This window comes from Odocoileus virginianus, chromosome 4 (assembly GCF_023699985.2).
Source record: "Odocoileus virginianus isolate 20LAN1187 ecotype Illinois chromosome 4, Ovbor_1.2, whole genome shotgun sequence".
Taxonomy (NCBI): Eukaryota; Metazoa; Chordata; class Mammalia; order Artiodactyla; family Cervidae; genus Odocoileus; species Odocoileus virginianus.
This window is the reverse complement of record NC_069677.1, coordinates 28991031-29010546: the sequence shown is the minus strand read 5'-3', so window position 1 is coordinate 29010546 and position 19516 is coordinate 28991031. Positions and strand designations below refer to the sequence as shown.

General features: G+C 39.4%; 1 protein-coding gene across 15 annotated transcripts in view; it reads right to left on the bottom strand.

Moving 5' to 3' along the window:
* PEX5L (peroxisomal biogenesis factor 5 like) overlaps window positions 1-19516 on the bottom strand; it is a 272998-nt gene that overhangs the window by 24354 nt on the left and 229128 nt on the right. For all 15 annotated transcript variants that reach the window (XM_070466356.1, XM_070466358.1, XM_070466359.1 and 12 more), the window contains 2 exons: window positions 4867-4983; window positions 2510-2653 (listed from right to left, as the gene is read on the bottom strand). In XM_070466356.1, the coding sequence (XP_070322457.1) occupies window positions 2510-2653; window positions 4867-4983 (261 nt within the window). The remainder of the gene's footprint in view (window positions 1-2509; window positions 2654-4866; window positions 4984-19516) is intronic.

Genomic DNA, 19516 nt, shown 5'->3' with positions numbered 1-19516 from the left:
CACCACTAATCCCCTTACTGCTCTTCGTTGTTTCTAATCCTTTGCTAAAGTCAATAAGGTGAAAAATATCTTCAAGTAGATAATGTTTTTCACATCTGGAATAAAAGTTTTTAATATAAAAAATTTCCACTTTTGTACTTTTAAGAAGAGTAATTCTCACACCATTACAAGCACAATGTACATCAACAAAACCTCTCATTACACACATTGTCCTCAGATTTGCCTGGGGGTGTATCAGTTGTAGGGATTTAAAAAGGTTTGCATAACCCGCCCCCACCTTTGAAAGTCAATGCTATGAACATTTTAAAACAAAACTCTATGAAAACATATAGCATCATCTTGTGTGCATGCTGTGCAATAAGTCGCTTCAGTCGTGTCTCTTTGTGACCCCGTGGACTGTAGCCCGCCAGGCTCCTCTGTCCATGGGATTTCCCAGGCAAGAATACTGGAGTGGCTTACCATGCCCTTTTCTGGGATCTTCCTGACCCAAGGATCGAACCTGGGTCTCATATCTCCTGAACTGGCAGGCAGGTTCTTTACCACTAGCACTACCTGGGAAGCCCAGCGTCATCTTAAAGTGCTGAAAAAATTGTATCAGCTTTTTCCCTCATGGGTTATTATTACCCATATGATACAAATTCATAAAAAAGTACTCTTTCTCTCCCAGAATACCAGGGACTCTTGTACATCTTTCAAATATATTCAGAGCAGCTTCTATTTTGATTTCACCTTTCATACATCTTAGAATGCTTTCTTAAGATTGATGAAACAATCTTTTTCTGGGGGCATCTTCCTAGCCTTTGGGTATAGTATCATTTTCACCATTCACAGACTATCAATTATCTGAGCCTTGGGGTCTCCATTGATTCAGAAGCCCTGGTCCTTATCTAGGATCCATTAGTTACCAAGTGTGCTCATTTTCTCAGTTGTGAATCTGGGACAATAATGTATACTTTTCATTAAACTTCCTAGGGTGGTTGTGACAAATGACATATTATGTATGAAAACACACAGCATTTAGAAATGTATGAAGGCATTATTTTGTTGAGGGGGTTGTAGTTTCCTATTAATACAATGACTTTCTTTTCTAAATTGATAGATCTAAAAATTCCAATATTTTGATTCAGAATTTCAACTCTCAATTCAATCTCATTTCACCATAAACATTTTGAGTAACAAGATACTAGGGGCTTTAACTAGTAATTTGTTTATTTGTTCTTTCTGTACAAACTCGGTACAACCAATAATGATGAGTGCTAAATACTGACATGTCAGGCACTGAACTAAGCACTTTAATTTTTATGAACTTACTTAATCCTCACAATACCCAATGAGATAGTTATAATTGTGATGCCCATTTTACGTGCGAGGGAACTGAACCTTAGATGGTTTAAATGGCTTGTCCCAGATCACAGGACTCACGGCTAACAAGTGGTAGAGCAGAAATTTGAACCACATGGTTAGGTAGCAGATCCCAGAGGCTTAACCTCTATTCTCTACTGCCTTCTCAGCACTGTATACAAATTTCTGCAGTTCCTCTGGGAATATCCCCATATAAGATGTTTTCTGAAAATTATAAACTAAAAAGGAAGCCTTTATACCTGCCAGTATCTTATTACAGGGCTTTGCAAGTGGGAGACTTAGTGAACCAAGATAAAGCTGCAGAAGTCTCTTTGGTGGTTTCCCAGTCTGCATGTCCAATGACCCTTCATGTCTCATAGAAAGGGGCTTGTCTCATGTGCAGATCTGGTCATGTCCCTCTCCCACAGTGGTTCCCCATGGCTTTCAAGATGAAGTTCAACTCTTGGATACTTCTTTTTGCCTTCTCTCTTGCCATGGATCCAATGTTTCCTGTCTCTCTGCCACCCATGAACCATTCCCTCTAAACAACAACTGGACCTCCTTATAGTTTTTAACCATCTCTCCTCAAAATTCAGCTTTGGATTCACTTGGAGGGCAAGGCTGGGTCAGAACTCTTGCTTTTTGCTCTCCTAGTATCCTGCGCATACTCTGACACCACTTTTATTACACTGCACTGACTGATTTACTTGTCTTGCAGATAGATCACAAATCTGTCCTTTCAACTGGTCCATTTTCTCTAGCTCTTTAATCCTTTAGCCCAGCCATGCCTGGCACAATTCTTGGGACATAATACATGCTCAATAAATGCTAAGTGAGTAAATCAAGGGTGGGATATGGTGTGGCTCTAGACACAGACGAAACCATACTCTGCCCCGTGAAAACTACTGCTGAGCCTCCAGGTTGGCAGTTTTGGTTTTTCATTTCTTGTCCCCATCTTTTATTTTTGGGCACTGTCGACACTGTAGAGGTGGTTAGAAAATAGGTACCTTTTTGTAACTTACAAACATGTATCAGACTTAGCGAGGTTAGCTCCTTTGGGGAACTTTACTTGATGAAAATGCCACCTAGGAGAGTGCTCTGTCACCCTCTGTCCCTTTTAGCACACGAAGCCCCTTTCTGAGCCTGGCAGGATGAAGGGAAATGATACCTCTGCATCTCCAGGGTCCTGAAGAATTGCTGCCTCCATGAATAGGATGGTGACTGGCAGGTCCCCTTCCTTCAGCCTTTTTAAGCCTTCTTCAAATGCTCCAGGCCAGTCTTTGAAGGGGTTTTCAGTATGAAAGTAATAACCCTACAACACAGAGAGGGGCCAACACAGACCCACTGATTTAACTCTTCATTGTTACATTCAATCAGTTCTTTCTGAATTTGAATTTAAGTACTTTTATTTATTTAATTTCAATGAAGTTTAAATTACTATTTTTTTCCTTATTGTGACTGTAGTACATTTTCATGGTGTAAATGTTAGATATTATTTTGTTACTGAATATAACAAAATAAACAAAAAGATACCTGTAATGTTGCAACCTAAATATGATCACTGTTAATATTTTGGAGTTTGTTTTCCTTCTGATATTTCTTTTGTTCTTTTTGCTTCAGCCATTGACCCACAAGATTTTAAAAATATTGACTTTTATGACAAACTTTTGTGGAGTGCTGCCATGCACTCTCTTGAAATGTTAATACCACATACTGTACAACTGTTTATATACAGTGGCCCTTTGGAGGGCTATGAACTATTGTAGCATCTAGGATTTCACCTTCTACTAACCAAACCAGTTTTTGTCCCATTGTGGGGCTGTATCTCTCCATTGAGAATGCATGTTTAAAAGTTATAGATTTTCTTTTGTTGCAAAAATTTAAACAATACAGATTGTACAAATAATCTTCTAGTATTTTCTATGAGTATATAAGTTAAATAAGTCCATGCTATAAAAGCAAGGTTGTATCTTAAGTCCCATTTAATTTTAGTTATTAAAATTATTTATATTATGCTAAAAATTAATCAATCCTCTTTCGATGGTCACTCAGGTTACTTTTAATTTTTATTGTTGTTATCATAAATAACACTACAGTGAAACTCTTATGCTCAAATCTTTGACTGCATATGATTATTATCTTCAGATAGACTTCTAGAAGGATTTATTATGCTCAAGGCTATGAACTATTTTGAGCCCTTGATATATGTAGCAGAACTGATTTTGAGAAAGTATGCCCTGATAAACTCTCATCAGAAGTATCGGAGATAATATTTGTTGCATCCTTAGTAGTAGAGACTATCATAAAAACCAATTTGATAGATACAAACAAGCTAGTCTGTTGATGATGCTACTAAGGTTTTTAAATACATCAAAGGGAGACCTTCATTCTCCCCAGGTGTTTAGAAAGACAAAACTCTTCGTCAGAATCCATAGAGTATGACCAGCTTATGTAGTGATGTTGGGGTGTGGGACCCTGGGAGGGGGAGCTCAGGTGCACGGGTTATAGCCCGGAGACTGATGTTGTACATCTGTGTTCTCTCTTCTCACTTACTTTCAATTTTTTTGTGGAAAATTAATGATTTTAATGAGATGGTTGATCTGATTTTATGAGATTGCCTTGCCTACTGTGGGACAGAGAATACTGGAAGGAGGAAGACATCTTAATGATTATGTAGATTGCTAATCCCCTAAAGTCTGAGACTATTCATTCATCTCAGTCCCCAGTATCTAGGGCAGAGTAAACAGTAAAATTTGTTGGATGGAACCAAATATCATGGAAGTTACTTAGAAATGAATAAACTGAGAATTCCTCTACCACAAAGAACCATAACATCTATATATATACATATATTCCCCCTGTGTAAGAAAATTTTCTCTTTTCATCTCTTTCAAGTCACTTAAAATGATTTCTCAGTGTTTTCTTTTTTTCCAGGCATTTTTAAAAGCATAAATCCTAGAGCAACTGGGGCTTCATGGGAGAATTTAGCTGGCTGTGGACTGTACTCACACATTTTCTGGGGCTCTTACTAGGGGACTATCTCTGAGGAATCCCCTTGGTACTTGACCCAACTGTGTGAAGTGTTATCTTTTCCACTGAATTCTTTGCTAGCAGCATAAAGACTACCCATGAAATAAAGCCTGAAGCCCCCCCTTTCAACCTCCAGCCCATTAATATCACTTTTGTCAGCTTATCGACATGGTTTGAACATTGTGGGATGAGCCCAGTTCTTGTTCTCACTAACCCTCAATGTTAGTTCAGTGACTGGCCAAGCTCTGGTTGGCTGCCAAACTGTCTTAACACTGATAAAAAATAAGGGTGTTCCATTCCAGTTTTGCTGCCTTCACACATTGCATGATTACACTGTTTCTATCTACCAGAATTTCTTCCAGGTCAAATTGATATTAAACAGTCTATTTAATTATTGAATTTTCCCCCCACAAAATAGTTATCAACAATTTATAAAAATATGATCCAAAAAGGAGGAGAAAACTGGTCAACATTTGAAAGAAGAGAAATGGTCACCTTCTCACTGGCTGAGATTGTAACCTGGTTCTGGGCTTCCTGGTTCTCCGATATCCAGTTCCTCCGGGCCATTTCTTCCCATTCTGCTTGCATCTTATCCCAAAACTCTGTATCTGACTAGAAGACAGGAGAAATGAAGACAGATGGATTTAAGAACATGCTATATCATTTGGTTTATTTCCAAGAGACAGTTTTTTTCACAGATTAAAATGACTCCTGGGGAGGAATAAAGTGTTCAGATTGGCCACATCCAACGACACTCATGGCTGAAGAGCTTCTGGAGGGCACTCAGCACTCAAGGTGTCAGAGTATTAGCTGTGATTTTTCTCTGGGAGAAACATAGTTACCACCTGAAGAACCAGGATCATATAAAACCAAATTCAGCTAAAAATCCATTATTTGAATAGTTTCAAGTGTGGGTACCTGGCACACATTTTGGGAAGGGCAGTCTCTCCTAGAGTTGCTGCCAGGCAATGGGATTGGAATGCAGAAGTAGGAAGTCAAGAGATACCTGGGGTAACAGGCAAGTTTGGCCTTGGAGTACAGAATGAAGCAGGACTAAGGCTAACAGGGTTTTGCCAAGAGAATGTGCTAGTCATAGCAAACTCTTTTCCAAGAACACAAGGGACGACTCTTGTGACCATCACTAGATGATCAATACTAAAATCAGACTGATTATATTCTTTGCAGCCAAAGATGGAGAAGCTCTATACAGTCAGCAAAAATAAGACCAGGAGCTGACTATGGCTCAGGTGATGAGCTCCTAATTATAAAATTCAGACTTAAACTGAAGAAAGTAGGGAAAACCATGAGGCCCATTCAGGTATGACCTAATTAAATCCCTTATGATTCTACAGTGGAAGTGACAAATAGATTCAAGGGATCAGAACTGATACAATGCCTGAAGATCTAAGGATGGAGGTTCATGACACTGTACAGGAGGTGGTGAGCAAAACCATCCCCAAGAAAAAGAAATGCAAGAAGGCAAAATGGTTGTCTGAGGAGGTTTTACAAATACCTGAGAAAAGAAGAGAAGCTAAATGCAAAGGAGAAAGGGAAAAATATACCCAACTGATTGCAGAGTTCCAGAGAACAGCAAAGAGAGATAAGAAAGCCTTTCCAAGTGAACAATGCAAAGAAATAGAGGAAAACAATAGAACGGGAAAAATTAGAGATCTCTTCAAGAAGATTAGACATACTAAGGGAACATTTCATGGAAAGATGGGCACAATAAAGGACAGAAGAAGTAAGGACCTAACAGAAGCAGAAGATATTAGGAAGAGCTGGCAAGAATACACAGAAGAACTATACAAAAAAGGTCTTAATGACCTGGACAGTCATGATGGTGTGGTCACTCACCTAGAGCCAGATATCCCGGAGTGTGAAGTCAAGTGGGCCTTAGGAAGCACCACTACAAACAAAGCTAGTAGTGGAGGTGATGGAATTTCATCTGAGCTATTTCAAATCTTAAAAGATGATGCTGTTAAAGTGCTGCACTCAACATGCCAGTTAATTTGGAAAACTCAGCAATGGCCACAGGACTGGAAATGGTCAGCTTTCATTCCAATCCCAGAGAAGGACAATGCCAAAGAATGCTCAGACTACTATACAATTTTGCTCATTTCATATGCTAGCTTAAAAATCCTTCAAGCTAGTTTAAAAATTCTTCAAGATAGGCTTCAGCAGTGCATGAACCAAGAATTTTCAGATGTACAAGCTGGGTTTTGAAGAAGCAGAGGAACCAGAGAGCAAATTGCCAACACCTGCTGGATCATAGAAAAAGCAAGAGAATTCCAGAAAAACATCAAATTCTGCTTCATTGACTATGCTAAACCTTTAGATCACAACAAACTGGAAAATTAAAGAGATGGGACTCTCAGATCACCTTACCTACCTCCTGAGAAACCTGTAAGCGGGTCAAGAAGCAACAATTAGAACTGGACATGGAATACCAGACTGGTTTGAAATCAGGAAAGGAGTAAGTCAAAGCTGTATATTGTCAGTCTGCTTACTTAAATTCTATGCCGAGTGCATCATGCGAAATGCCAGTCTAGATGAACCACAAACTGGAATCAAGACTGGTAGGAGAAATATCAATAACCTCAGATATGCAGATGATACCACATTAGTGGCCGAAAGTAAAGAGGAACTAAAGAGCCTCTTGATGAAGGTGAAAGAGAAGAGTGATAAAGCTGGCTTAAAACTCAACATTCGAAAAACGAAGATCATGGCATCCAGTCCCATCAGTTCATGGCAAACAGATGGGGAAGCAATGGAAACAGTAACACACTTCATTTTCTTGGGCTCCAAAATCATTGCTGATGGTGACTGCAGCCATAAAATTAAAAGATGCTTGCTCCTTGGAAGAAAAGCGATGACAAACCTAAACACTGTATTAAAAAACAGAGACATCACTCTGCTGACAAAAGTCCGTATAGTCAAAGCTATGGTTTTTCCAGAAGTCATGTATGGATGTAAGAGTTGGACCATAAACAAGGCTGAGTACCGAAGGACTAATGCTTTTGAACTATGGTGCTGGAGAAGACTCTTGAGAGTCCCTTGGACTGCAAGGAGATCAAACCAGCTAATCCTAAAGAAAATCAACCCTGAACATTCACTGGAAAAACTGTCACTGAAGCTCTAATACTTTGGCCACCCTATTCAGTGAGTGACTCACTGGAAAAGACCCTGATGCTGGGAAAGACTGAGGGCAAGAGAAGGGGGCGACAGAGGAGGAGATGGTTTTATGGTGTCATCAACTCAATGGGCATGAGTTTGAGCAAACTCCAGAAGATAGTGAAGGACAGGCAAGCCTGGCGTTCTGTAGTCCATGAGACACAACAAGTCAGGCAGGACTGAGTCGCTGAACAACAAGGAAGAATTAGAGTAGCTCCTGTGGGACTGGCTGGGCAGTGGCTTGGGAAGCAGCCGGCCATAGGCACAGAAAGCAACACTGGTTTGTTCTGCTCTGTGCCAGGCTCTGTGCTAGGAGAAAACTCAGCCTAGAGGGTGATGGTCATAAAGCTAGGATTACACAGGTTCTGAACCACAGTCTGGTTTCTAGGCCTGTACTCATCCCATTATGGCAAAGGTGTCCTCCTGGTGCTAAAGAATGAAGGAGACTAGCTTTGGGTGTGAACCCGACTGAATCTTCAAGGTCTTCTATAGCAGGACGATTTTTTGAAAAATAACACTTCGTGTTTTCCTCTTTATAACTTTCCTTTATGTCTTCCCAAGGGGGAAACCAGGCCATTTGCTCTCCCTTACTTCAGGGGATGGAAGCAGACTTTTTCTGCAAGATCTGTCCCTGGTTGGCTTGTATTTTACTGAGCCTGAAGAGAGTACTTGAAGTGTTCTGGAGGGAGGAAAAGGGGACAAGTATCTTAAACACCTTAAGAGAGGAGGGGAGATTTCCAGGGACAGGAAAAGAGAAGGAAGGCGGTAGGTTCTAAGATAGCTTAGCTTTTAAGGATTTCCCTGGCAAACTGGCCTGACCTCCAAGAGGATGAGACAGGGTGTGCTGGGAACTCAGATCCCCACATGACAGAGAAAGAGACACAAACTGGACTTGGATCAACCGTTTGGGGCTTGGTTGGCTGTTAGCAGTTAGCATGATAGACAGGAAGGTGGAGACTCTGTCCTTGTTTTTTGGCACCACATAAGCATTCCATATTTGGTTGAGACTAAGTTACCTGCTTGGAAACCACTATTTTCTTTAAAGAAAACAGTGAAATGGGTACTCCTGGAACATCAGAGTTTGGAACTGAGATCCAATTTCTCTGCAAATCTCAGTTTCTATGATTCTAAATCTGTGACTTGCTACATCCTATCAAAGGTTGCTCTTCATCTTTTAATCCTCCCAGTCTCACTCTCTACTCCACCCTCATTCCTGGGTAGTGGTTGTCCAGGGGTGAGACCTCATCTTCAAAGTTGCTCTAAATGGTAATTATAAGCTTATTTCTTCTGAATATAAACATGCAGGGAAAAAGGGCCAGCCCAGTGTGATTAATCCCAGGCTACTAAGTATACAGCGCTTCTTGTTCTTCTTTACTACGTCCAGAATACTCATTTCTACCAGATATGGGTTCTGTCCCATCAGTAGAGGCTTGCTGCTGCTGCTGCTAAGTTGCTTTAGTCGTGTCTGACTCTGTGTGACCCCACAGACGGCAGCCCACCAGGCTCCCCCGTCCCTGGGATTCTCCAGGCAAGAACACAGGAGTGGGTTGCCACTGCCTTCTCCAATGCGCAAAAGTGAAAGTGAAACTGCTCAGTTGTGTCCAACTCTTAGCCACCCCATGGACTGCAGCCTACCAGGCTCCTCCGTCCATGGGATTTTCCAGGCAATAGTACTGGAGTGGGGTGCCATTGCCTTCTCCATAGTAGAGCCTTTCCCCTCAACAAAGGCTCAGGACAGCAAGTATCTTGGTAATGTGTGTCTGATATGCTAGAAGTCCACAGAATGGCCACCAGTTATCCAGGTTAAGGTTAGGAATAAAATTCAAAATGTCTCTTTCAATGAGCCTTTCTGGTAGAACACCAAATTGTGCAAACAGAATGATCTCAGGTATATAACAGCTAGATAAAAGACTAGAGGGAAATATCCTACCATGTTAAGAGTAATCTATCTTTCATATAGATGGCCAATAAACATGTGAAAAATGTGCAACATCATTCATTGTTAGAGAAATGCAAATCAAAATTACAAGGAGGTATCACCTCACATTGGTCAAAATGACCATCAGCAAAAAAAAAAAAAAAAAAAATCTACAAACAATACATGCTAGGGAACCCTCTTGCACTGTTGATGGGAATGCAGATTGGTATAGCCACTATGGAGAACAGTATGGAGATTCCTTAAAAAACTAGGAATAAAACTACCAATGCATGCATGCTAAGTCGCTTCAGTCATGTCCAACTCTGTGTGACCCTATGGACTGTGGCCCACCAGGCTCTTCTGTCCATGAGATTCTCCAGGCAAGAATACTGGAGTGGGTTGCCATGCCCTTCTCCAGGGGATCTTCCCCACCCAGGGATCAAACCCGGTCTCCCGCATTGCAGGCAGATTCTTTACCATCTGAGCAACCAGGGAAGCCCCCCAAAGTACCAAATGACCCAGCAATTCCATTACTGGGCATATACCATGAGAAAATCACAATTCAAAAGGACATATGTACCCCAATGTTCACTGCAGCACTATTTACAATAGCCAGGAAATGGAAGCAACCTAGATGTCTATCAACAGATGAATGGATAAAGAAGTTGTGGTATTTTACACACACACACAATGAAATATTCAGTTTAGTTCAGTCAGTTGTGTCCGACTCTTTGCGACCCCATGAATTGCAGCATGCCAGGCGTCCCTGTCCATCACCAACTCCCGGAGTTTACTCAAACTCATGTCCAACGAGTCAGTGATGCTATCCAGCCATCTCATCCTCTGTCGTCCCCTTCTCCTCCTGCCCCCAATCCCTCCCAGCATCAGGGTCTTTTCCAATGAGTCAGCTCTTCCCATGAGGTGGCCAATGTATTGGAGTTTCAGCTTCAGCATCAGTCCTTCCAATGAACACCCAGAGCTGATCTCCTTTAGGATGGACTGGTTGGATCTCCTTGCAATCCAAGGGACTCTCAAGAGTCTTCTCCAACACCACAGTTCAAAAGCATCAAATTACTCAGCCATAAAAAGGGACAAATTTGAATCAGTTCTAGTGAGGTGGATGAACCTAGAGCCTGTTACACAGAGTGAAGTCAGAAAGAGAAAAACAAATATTGTGTATTAATGCATATATATAGAATATAGAAAAATGGTACTGATGGACCTATTTGCGGGGCAGGAATAGTGATGCAGACACAGAGAACAGACTTGTAGACACAACAGGGGAAGGAGATGGTGGGACAAATTGAGACAGTAGCATTGAAACATATACATTACCACATGTGAAATAGGTGGCTAGTGGGAAGTTACTGTATAATACAGGAAGCTCAACCTGGTGCTCTATGACAACCTAGAGGGTTAGGATGGAGTAGGGAGGAGGGTGGAGGTGACATATGTATACTTATGACTGATTCACTCTGTTGTATGGCAGAAACCAACACAACATTGTAAAGTGATTATCCTCCAATTAAAAATTAAAAAAAGAAGAGTAAACTGTCTTTGAATGAAGGGCTGATGGGTGATGCTTTTCCTGCTTCTTTTTGCTCTTTTCTACTTCCTGAATTTTCTATGAGTATGCATTGCTTTTATAATTTAAGAAAGGTTAAAAAATCATAAAAATTATCTTTCCTTTTTAAAATACCATGAAACCTGCACATTTAGATACTGAAGGGACTCATTTTCTTGAATAGGTTTTTAAAGATGCAGGTTCAGCTTGTCTGAATAGAAACAAACAGAAACCTATCAAGTGAATTTTATAATGTTTTCTGACTCTCCTGAGCCCCCTGATGGGTGGTGTGAAGTGCCAATGACTTCAAGTATTTTCTAAGGCAGTTAAGTTCCCCTAGTGAGACTCCTTGGCATCTAAAGCTATTAAAAGTCTTCTGAATGAAAGAATGAGGAAGACTTTGTAAGATGTACTTCTAAATTACAAAAGTCGCCTTTCCTGCAGTTTCAGATTAGAGCAGAAGACGCATAAAATTGCTGCAGAAAGAGAACCTCAGTTGAGGTGGGGCTGTCAGGCCCTAATTTAATGAGGTATACCAGGACTGACTGTTACCACTTAGAATAAGTTCTGCTGACTAATTAAAGTGCACCACACAGTTTCATTTAATTACAGAAGACTACTTTTAGCACAATCAATTTTCATCCAGTCTCAGAATCCAGACTTCATTCTCGTAACTGCAATTAACACTGTTTCTTTTTTTCATTCCTAATCAATTTCAGAGAAACCTGAAACACATTTGAATTTTAAATATTTTAGACATGACTGAGGGGATTTTATGTATTGATGATTTTGTCAGCTGTTCTGGGATGCTGGTAGATTACTTTTTATACTCTATAGGTAATAAATTATATGCTTAGACCAGAAATGAGCCGTTGTTTGCAATCCATTTTCATTTTAAAAATAGTTTTCTGATGATAACAATAGTAGATATTTACTACAAACTTGGGATATGCAGTATGGTGGTTAAGAATGGAAGCTGTCTCATCATGTTGACTTAAAGATAAATTCTGGCTCTACAGCTGACCTTCTGCAAGTCCCGTAATATCTCCAGGTCTCGTTTTCCTTATCCTTAAAATGAAGATAGACTAGTGGTCTTGGTTAGTCACTGTAAGGACCAAATGAGAAAGTGTATCTGTGGCATAAAGCACATGGTAAATGTTCAGTAAAAGTAGGTGTTTTACAAGTGTTTTTGTACCTTTGAGAAAAATATAAAGAATGAAACAAAAATCACCCACAACTTCAAAGCTCAAATACACTTCTATAAGTATTCTGGTGTTTTAATTTCTGTATATACATATTCTCTCCTAGATACTTTTCCTCTCCATTTAAATCTTTCTTTTCTACCTAATTATTCAAAAATAAGAGCAAGGTTAAGAAGACTATTGCAAAAATGGACTGTTATATAGCAATTAAAATAGTACTTATGAAGAATTTATTACAACATGGGATAGGCCTTGAGTTATAATGTTCCTTGTTATGTAGTATGATCACAATGATAGAAAACAAGAAGTAATGTGTGAGGGGAGAAAAAATAAGACTAGAGAAATGCACCTAGAGTTCATGGGTTGGAATTATGAGGAATTTGCCCCAAAACCTTTCCTTGCACTTTTTAGCATTTACCATATCTTCTATTGCTAGCATGTGTTATTTGAGTGAAAAACTAAGATTCTCTTAAAAAAAGCTTTCATTCAACCTAGATGTCCATTGAGAGATGAGTGGATAAAGAAGTTGTGGTACATATTTACAATGGGATAATACTCAGCCATAAAAAGGAATGAATTTGAGTAGGTTGAACAGAGACAGATGAATCTAGAGCCTGTTATACAGAGTGAAGCAAGTCAGAAAAAAACATATATCATATATTAATGCATATATATGGACTCTCGAAAAATGGTACTGAAGAACTTATTTGCAGGGCAGGACTAGAGACAAAAACATGTAGAATGGACGTGTGGACACAGCAGGGGGAAGAAGAGGGTGGGATGAACTGAGAGATCAGCACTGAAATACACACATTACCGTGTGTAAAATAGATACTGGGAACTTGTATAACACAGGGAGCTCACCCTGGTGCTCTAGACGGAGAGGGGTTGGATGAGGCTGTGAGAGTGAGGCTCAAGAGGGAGAGGATATATGTATACTTAAGGCTGATTCACATGGCAGAAACCAACAGCATTGTAAAGCAATTATCCTCCGATTAAAAAAATTTGTATAAAAATTAACTCAATAGCAAAAACCAAATAATCAATTAAAAAGTAGGCAGAGAATCTGAACAGCTATTTTTTTTTCAGAGAATACATATAGATGGCTAACGTGGAAAGGTGCTCAGCATCACTTATTCAGTGAAATGAAAATAAAAAACACACTTATTAGAAAGGCTATTATCAAAAGGCAAAAAATAACAAGTGCTGGTGAGGATGTGGGGAAGAGGGAACTTTCAGCAGAAATGTAAATTGATGCATCCACTATAAAACTGTATGAAGTTTCCTTAAAAAAAGTTAAAAATAGAACCATTCTGCGCTGTGCTTAGTCACGTCCGACTCTTTGCGACCCCACGGACTGTAGCCTCCCAGGCTTCTCTGTCCATGTGGATTCTCCAGACAAGAATACTGAAGTGGGTTGCCATGCCCTCCTCCAGGGGATTTTCCTGACCCAGGAATCGAGTCAGGGTCTTCTGCATTGCAGGTAGGTTCTTTACCAGATGAGCTACCAGGGAAGCCCAGAACTATTCTATAATTCAGCAACTTCACATCTGGGTATTTATCTAAAGGAAATGAAAACACTAACTTGAAAAGATATGTGTACCCCCATGTTCACTGCAGCACTATTTATAATAGTTACAATATGGAAACAATTTGTGTCCAAACAGATGAATGAATAAAGATGCTGTGGTGTAAACAAACAAACAAACCCCCAAACTTCCATCTTTTCAGTTTCGATTCCTCTGTGATGTTTTCCCCCAAAACCCTACACTAGAGCAATCTCTTACCTCTCTGAATTCCAATAAGAATATTCTGGATCAGTGGTTTAGAAAAAGAGAGCTGTGTGCTAGAAGCTGCCATTATCCTTGTGAACTTGAGAAGTCATTTAAACTTACCTGTACATTATCTTTTGTCATTTTTAAAGTGAGAAGACTGGGTTCATTTGACAATAACTCAGGTTTCTTTGTCTGTACAGACTGACTCAGAAGAATAAGGGGGGGAGGGAGATCTTGGTCCGGAATCATTATTTTGATTATTTTTTGGAAGGGGGCTTCTAGCCTGTTCACTGATATCCAAAAATTGAACTTTAAAATATTTCTCTAAAAGTATACTTGATATTTTCCTTTCACTTTTTTATTGTAAAACTAGCAAACAAAAATTCCTAAGAACCATGACAAAATTAAATAGTAATTAAAATATAAAGAATAAGGAAATAAGCAATTTAACTTATAACCAGGGAATTTTAACGGATAGCAGCATATCATCAGCTCCCATTCACCAGTCTATTTTAGTCATTCTCAAGTTGAAATAGAGTAACTTTCCATTTTGCGGTCAAACATAATTGTCGATTAGAAAGATCCTGGGGTTGTGTCATGAAGGAATTGATTGAGGTGAGATTATGTGTCAATTCTGCCTGTGAGGAGTCTTGACTCTTCTTTTACCTCTTTAGAAATTGATTAACTATCACTGGATCAAAACTTAAAAAAACCATCAATCAAACATCTCATTCTGCATATACAAAAGAAAAGAAAGTATCCCTTGTAAGACAGAGAAAGAAAATCACTATGCAAGTTTGGATAAAGTATTTGCCACGATAAATTTTCCTTGAAGTGAAACTGTGTACAGATGAGTTAGGGACCTCATTGTCCTGGATCTCATAGCCCAGGCTGGTGAAGAGTGGCTGAAATGTCCCCACTCACATCACTTGTTGACTTACAGGTCAATATTAGTTGAAGATTCCATATGGCTGCCCAAAGAACATATTCAGCCTGAGGCTGCAATTAAAGAGTGCAGCACAGGTGAATTCTAGCAAACATGTAGAGAAGAACAAACGCCTATCCTTCTGAAACTCTTCCAAAAATTGCAGAGGAAGGAACACTTCCAAACTCATTCTATGAGGCCACCATCACCCTGATACCGAAACCAAATAAAGATATCACAAAAAAGACAATTATAGGCCAATATCACTTATGAAAATAGATGCAAAAATCCTCAACAAAATTCCAGTAAACAAAATTCAACAATACATTAAAAAGATCACACACTATGATCAAGTTGAGTTTATTCCAGGGATGCAAGGATTCTTCAATACATACAGATCAATCAATGTGATACACCATATTAGCAAATTGAAAGATAAAACCATCTGATAATCTCAATAGATGCAGAGAAAACTTTTAACAAAATTCAGCACCCATTTATGATAAAAACTCTTTAAAAAAATGGGCATAGAAGGAACCTACCTTAACATAATAAAGGCCATAGACAACAAACCCACAGCAAACAATATTTTCAAAGGTGAGAAACTGAAAGCATTCCCTCTAACATAAGGAACAAGTCAAGGGTGCCCACTCTTGCCACTATTATTCAACATAGTTTTGGAAGTCCTAGCTAGGGAAATCAGAGAACAAAAAGCAAGAAAAGGAATCCATACTGGAAAGGAAGAAGTAAAACTCTATTTGCAGGTAACATGATACTGTACATAGCAAACCCTAAAGATACCATCAGAAAACTACCAGAACTAATCAGGGAATTTAGTAAAGTCACAGGATACAAAATCAGTACACAGAAATCACTTGAATTCCTATATACTAACAATGAAAAATCAGAAAGAGAAATTAAGGAATCAGTCCCATTTACCAATGCAACAAAAAGAATAAAATACCTATGAATAAATCTACCTAAGGAGACAAAAGAGCTGTATACAGAAAACTATAAGACACTGATGAAAGAAATCAAAGATGACATAAACAAATGGAGAGAGAGTCCATGCTCCTGGGTTGGAAGAATCAACATTGTGAAAATGACTATACTACCAAATGCAATCTACAGGTTCAATGCAATCCTTATCAAGTTACCAATGGCACTTTTTACAGAACTAGAACAAAACATTTCACAATTCATATGGAAACACAAAGGACCTTGAATAGCCAAAGCAATCTTGAGAAAGAAGAATGGCACTGGAGGAATCAACTTACCTGATTTCAGACTATACTACAAAGCTACAGTCATCAAGACAGTATGGTACTGGCACAGAAGCAGAAATACAGACCAGTGGAACAAAATAGAAAGCCCAGAGATAAACCCATGATTCTATGGGCAAGTTATCTTTGAAAAAGGGCAAGAATATACAATGGGGAAAAGATAGTCTCTTCAATAAATGGCCCTGAGAGAACTGGAAAACTACGTGTAAAAGAATGAAATTAGAACACTTCCTAACACCATACACAAAGATAAACTCAAAATGGATTAAAGACCTAAATGTAAGATCAGAAACATAAAACTCTCAGAAGAAAATGCAGGCAGAACACAGTATGACATAAATCATAACAAGATCCTCTATGACCCACCTCCTAGAATAATGGAAATAAAAATAAACAAGTGGGACCTACTTAAACTTAAAAGCTTTAGCACAGCAAAGGAAAACTATAAACAAGGTGAAAAGATAGCCCTCAGAATGGGACAAAATAATAGCAAATAAAGCAACTGGCAAAGGATTAATTTCCAAAATATATAAGCAGCTCATACAACTCAATACCAGAAAAACAACTCAATCAAAAAGTGGGCAAAATACCTAAACAGACATTTCTCCAAAGAAGACATACAGATGGTTAATAAACACATGAAAAGGTTCTCAACACTGCTCATTATTAGGGAAATGCAAATCAAAACTACAAGATATCACCTCACACCAGTCAGAAGGGCCATCATCAAAAAATACACAAATAGCAAGTTCTACAGAGAGTGTGGAGAAAAGGAAACCCTCTTGTACTGCTGGTGGGAATGTAAACTGATACAGCCACTATGGAAGACAGTATGGAGATTCCTTAAAAAACTAGGAATAAAACAACCACACAATCCAGCAGTACCACTTCTAGGCATATGCCCTGAGGAAATCAAAACTGAAAAAGACACATGTACCCCAATGTTCATTGCAACACTGTTTACAATAGCTAGGACATGGAAGCATCCTAGATGTCCACTGACCGATGAATGGATAAAGAAGCTGTGGTAGGTTTATGTAATGGAATACTACTCAGCCAAAAGGAGGAATGCATTTGAGTCAGTTCTAACGAAGCGGATGAACCCAGAGTCTATTGTACAAAGTAAAGTTAGTCAGAGAGAGAAATATTGTATATTAATGCATATATATGGAATCTAGAAAGATAGTGCTGATGAACCTATTTGCAGGGCAGCAATGGAGATGCAGACTTAGGGAGCAGACTTACAGATAAGGGCAGGGGGAGGAAGGAGAGGGTGAGATGAATGGAGAAAGTAGCATGGACGCGTATCTACTACCATGTGTAAAACAGATAGCAAATGGAAATTTGCTGTCTGACGTAGAGAACACCAACTGGGGCTTTGTAACAACCTAGAAAGGGTGGGAAAGGTGGGAGGTGGGAGGGAGGCTCAAGAGGGAGGGGACATGTGTAGATCTATGGCTAATTCACATTGATGTATGGCAGAAATCAAACCGATACTTCAAAGCAACTATCCTTCAATTAAAAATAATTAAAAAAGATGTGCAGCACCCTGATCAAACATAGAATTTTTAAAAAATAAATTTAAAAAAATTTTCAAGTACAGTTGAATTACAACATTGTGTTAGTTTTAGGTGCACAGTATATGCAGAGAAGGCAATGGCACCCCACTCCAGTGCTCTTGCCTGGAAAATCCCAGGGATGGAGGAGCCTGGTGGGCTGCAGGCCGTGAGGTCGCTGAGTCGGACACGACTGAGTGACTTCACTTTCACTTTTCACTTTCATGCATTGGAGAAGGAAATGGCAACCCACTCCAGTGTTCTTGCTTGGAGAATCCCAAGGACAGGGGAGCCTGGTGGGCTGCCGTCTATGGGGTCGCAGAGTCGAACACAACTGAAGTGACTTAGAAGCAGTAGCAGCGTGTATATGTTAATCCCAAATTCCCAATTTATCCCGCCTGCTTTTTTCCCCCTTTGGTAACTATAAGTTTGTATTCTATGAATGAGTCTGTTTCTGTTTCATATATAAGATCATTTTTATAATTTTTTAGATTCCAGATGTGATATCACATGATATGTGTCTTTGTCTGACTTACTTCACTTAGTATGATAATCTCTAGATCCAAGAGAGAGGATAGAATTTTGATTGGTCAGAGTTAGTTTGAGCTCTGGGTACAGCCTTTTGGTGTCCCACATAGTGAGGGTCCTTGACAAAGTGGAGTCTCTTTAACCAAGAGTGGATGAGTGGGAGTAAGCCTGTTTATGAAGCAATTCACCTGGTAAAGCAAGGCTCAGGGGATGCTGAGCACAGAATCTTGTTTTTGCAGACAGCAGAATTAGGGTGAGTGAATGGCAGTTCCAAGGGGAAAGATTTTTATCAAACATAACAGGAAGCTGCTTGAAAATGTGCTGCTTCTTCCTCAGAGGGATGGGTTCCCTAGCATTAGAAATTTTCAGACACAATGACCAATGTGAGGGGTGCTCTACACATGATTCACAGGTCAGTTTGACCTAATGAACCCTCTGGTCTCTTACAAATCCTATGGTCTCTTGCAAGTTTTTGCTTGCAGTGTTATTAATGAATTGACTTCTGGAGTCAAACAGGAAGGTACAAAATTAATAAAATCTCTATGAGATAAGAAATGGATCTGTCATGCATGCACCCTTTTCAAGCTAAACAGGATAGGGAAGGAAAACAGACATGCTTTGGCATCAGGTAGAGGGAGGCAACCTACTTCACCTCTTTAACTCAGTTTCCTGGTCTGTAAAATGTAAATGGTCTCTTAGAGAGGTTGTGTGGATTAAGTGAAGCAATGTATGTAAAGTGCTTAGAATTTGTAACATATAAATACTAAGGAATATAAATACTAAGGAATTGGCAATTAATGTTATTTTATACTTGTAAATGAAAACAAATATTTCCCAGGATAGAGAGAGGATGCAATCCCACAAATTGTAAACTGTGTGGTTCAGAAGTGTTGGAAAACAAAAATATTTGTACTAGCACTCGACAGAGATTTTCCAGTTGCCTCTGGGTAAGACATGCTTCCCTTTATAATGGAGTCGACCATCACTGCCAGTGTTGGCAGACACCTGGGCAGACAGCCTGAGGCTCTCACCAAACTACATGCCAGTCTGTTAGTTGCAGAAACATGGGGAGGAAAAATTGAAACTGATGGGAAGAAGAATGGATATAGGAGGCTGGAAATAATGGAGTAAAAGGCTTGAAGAGGGTGTCAGAGGCAACCAAGAGCCATTTCTAACAGAAACTAAAGAGTTTCCTGGTCTTTGGTTTCTATTCTTTTTCACCT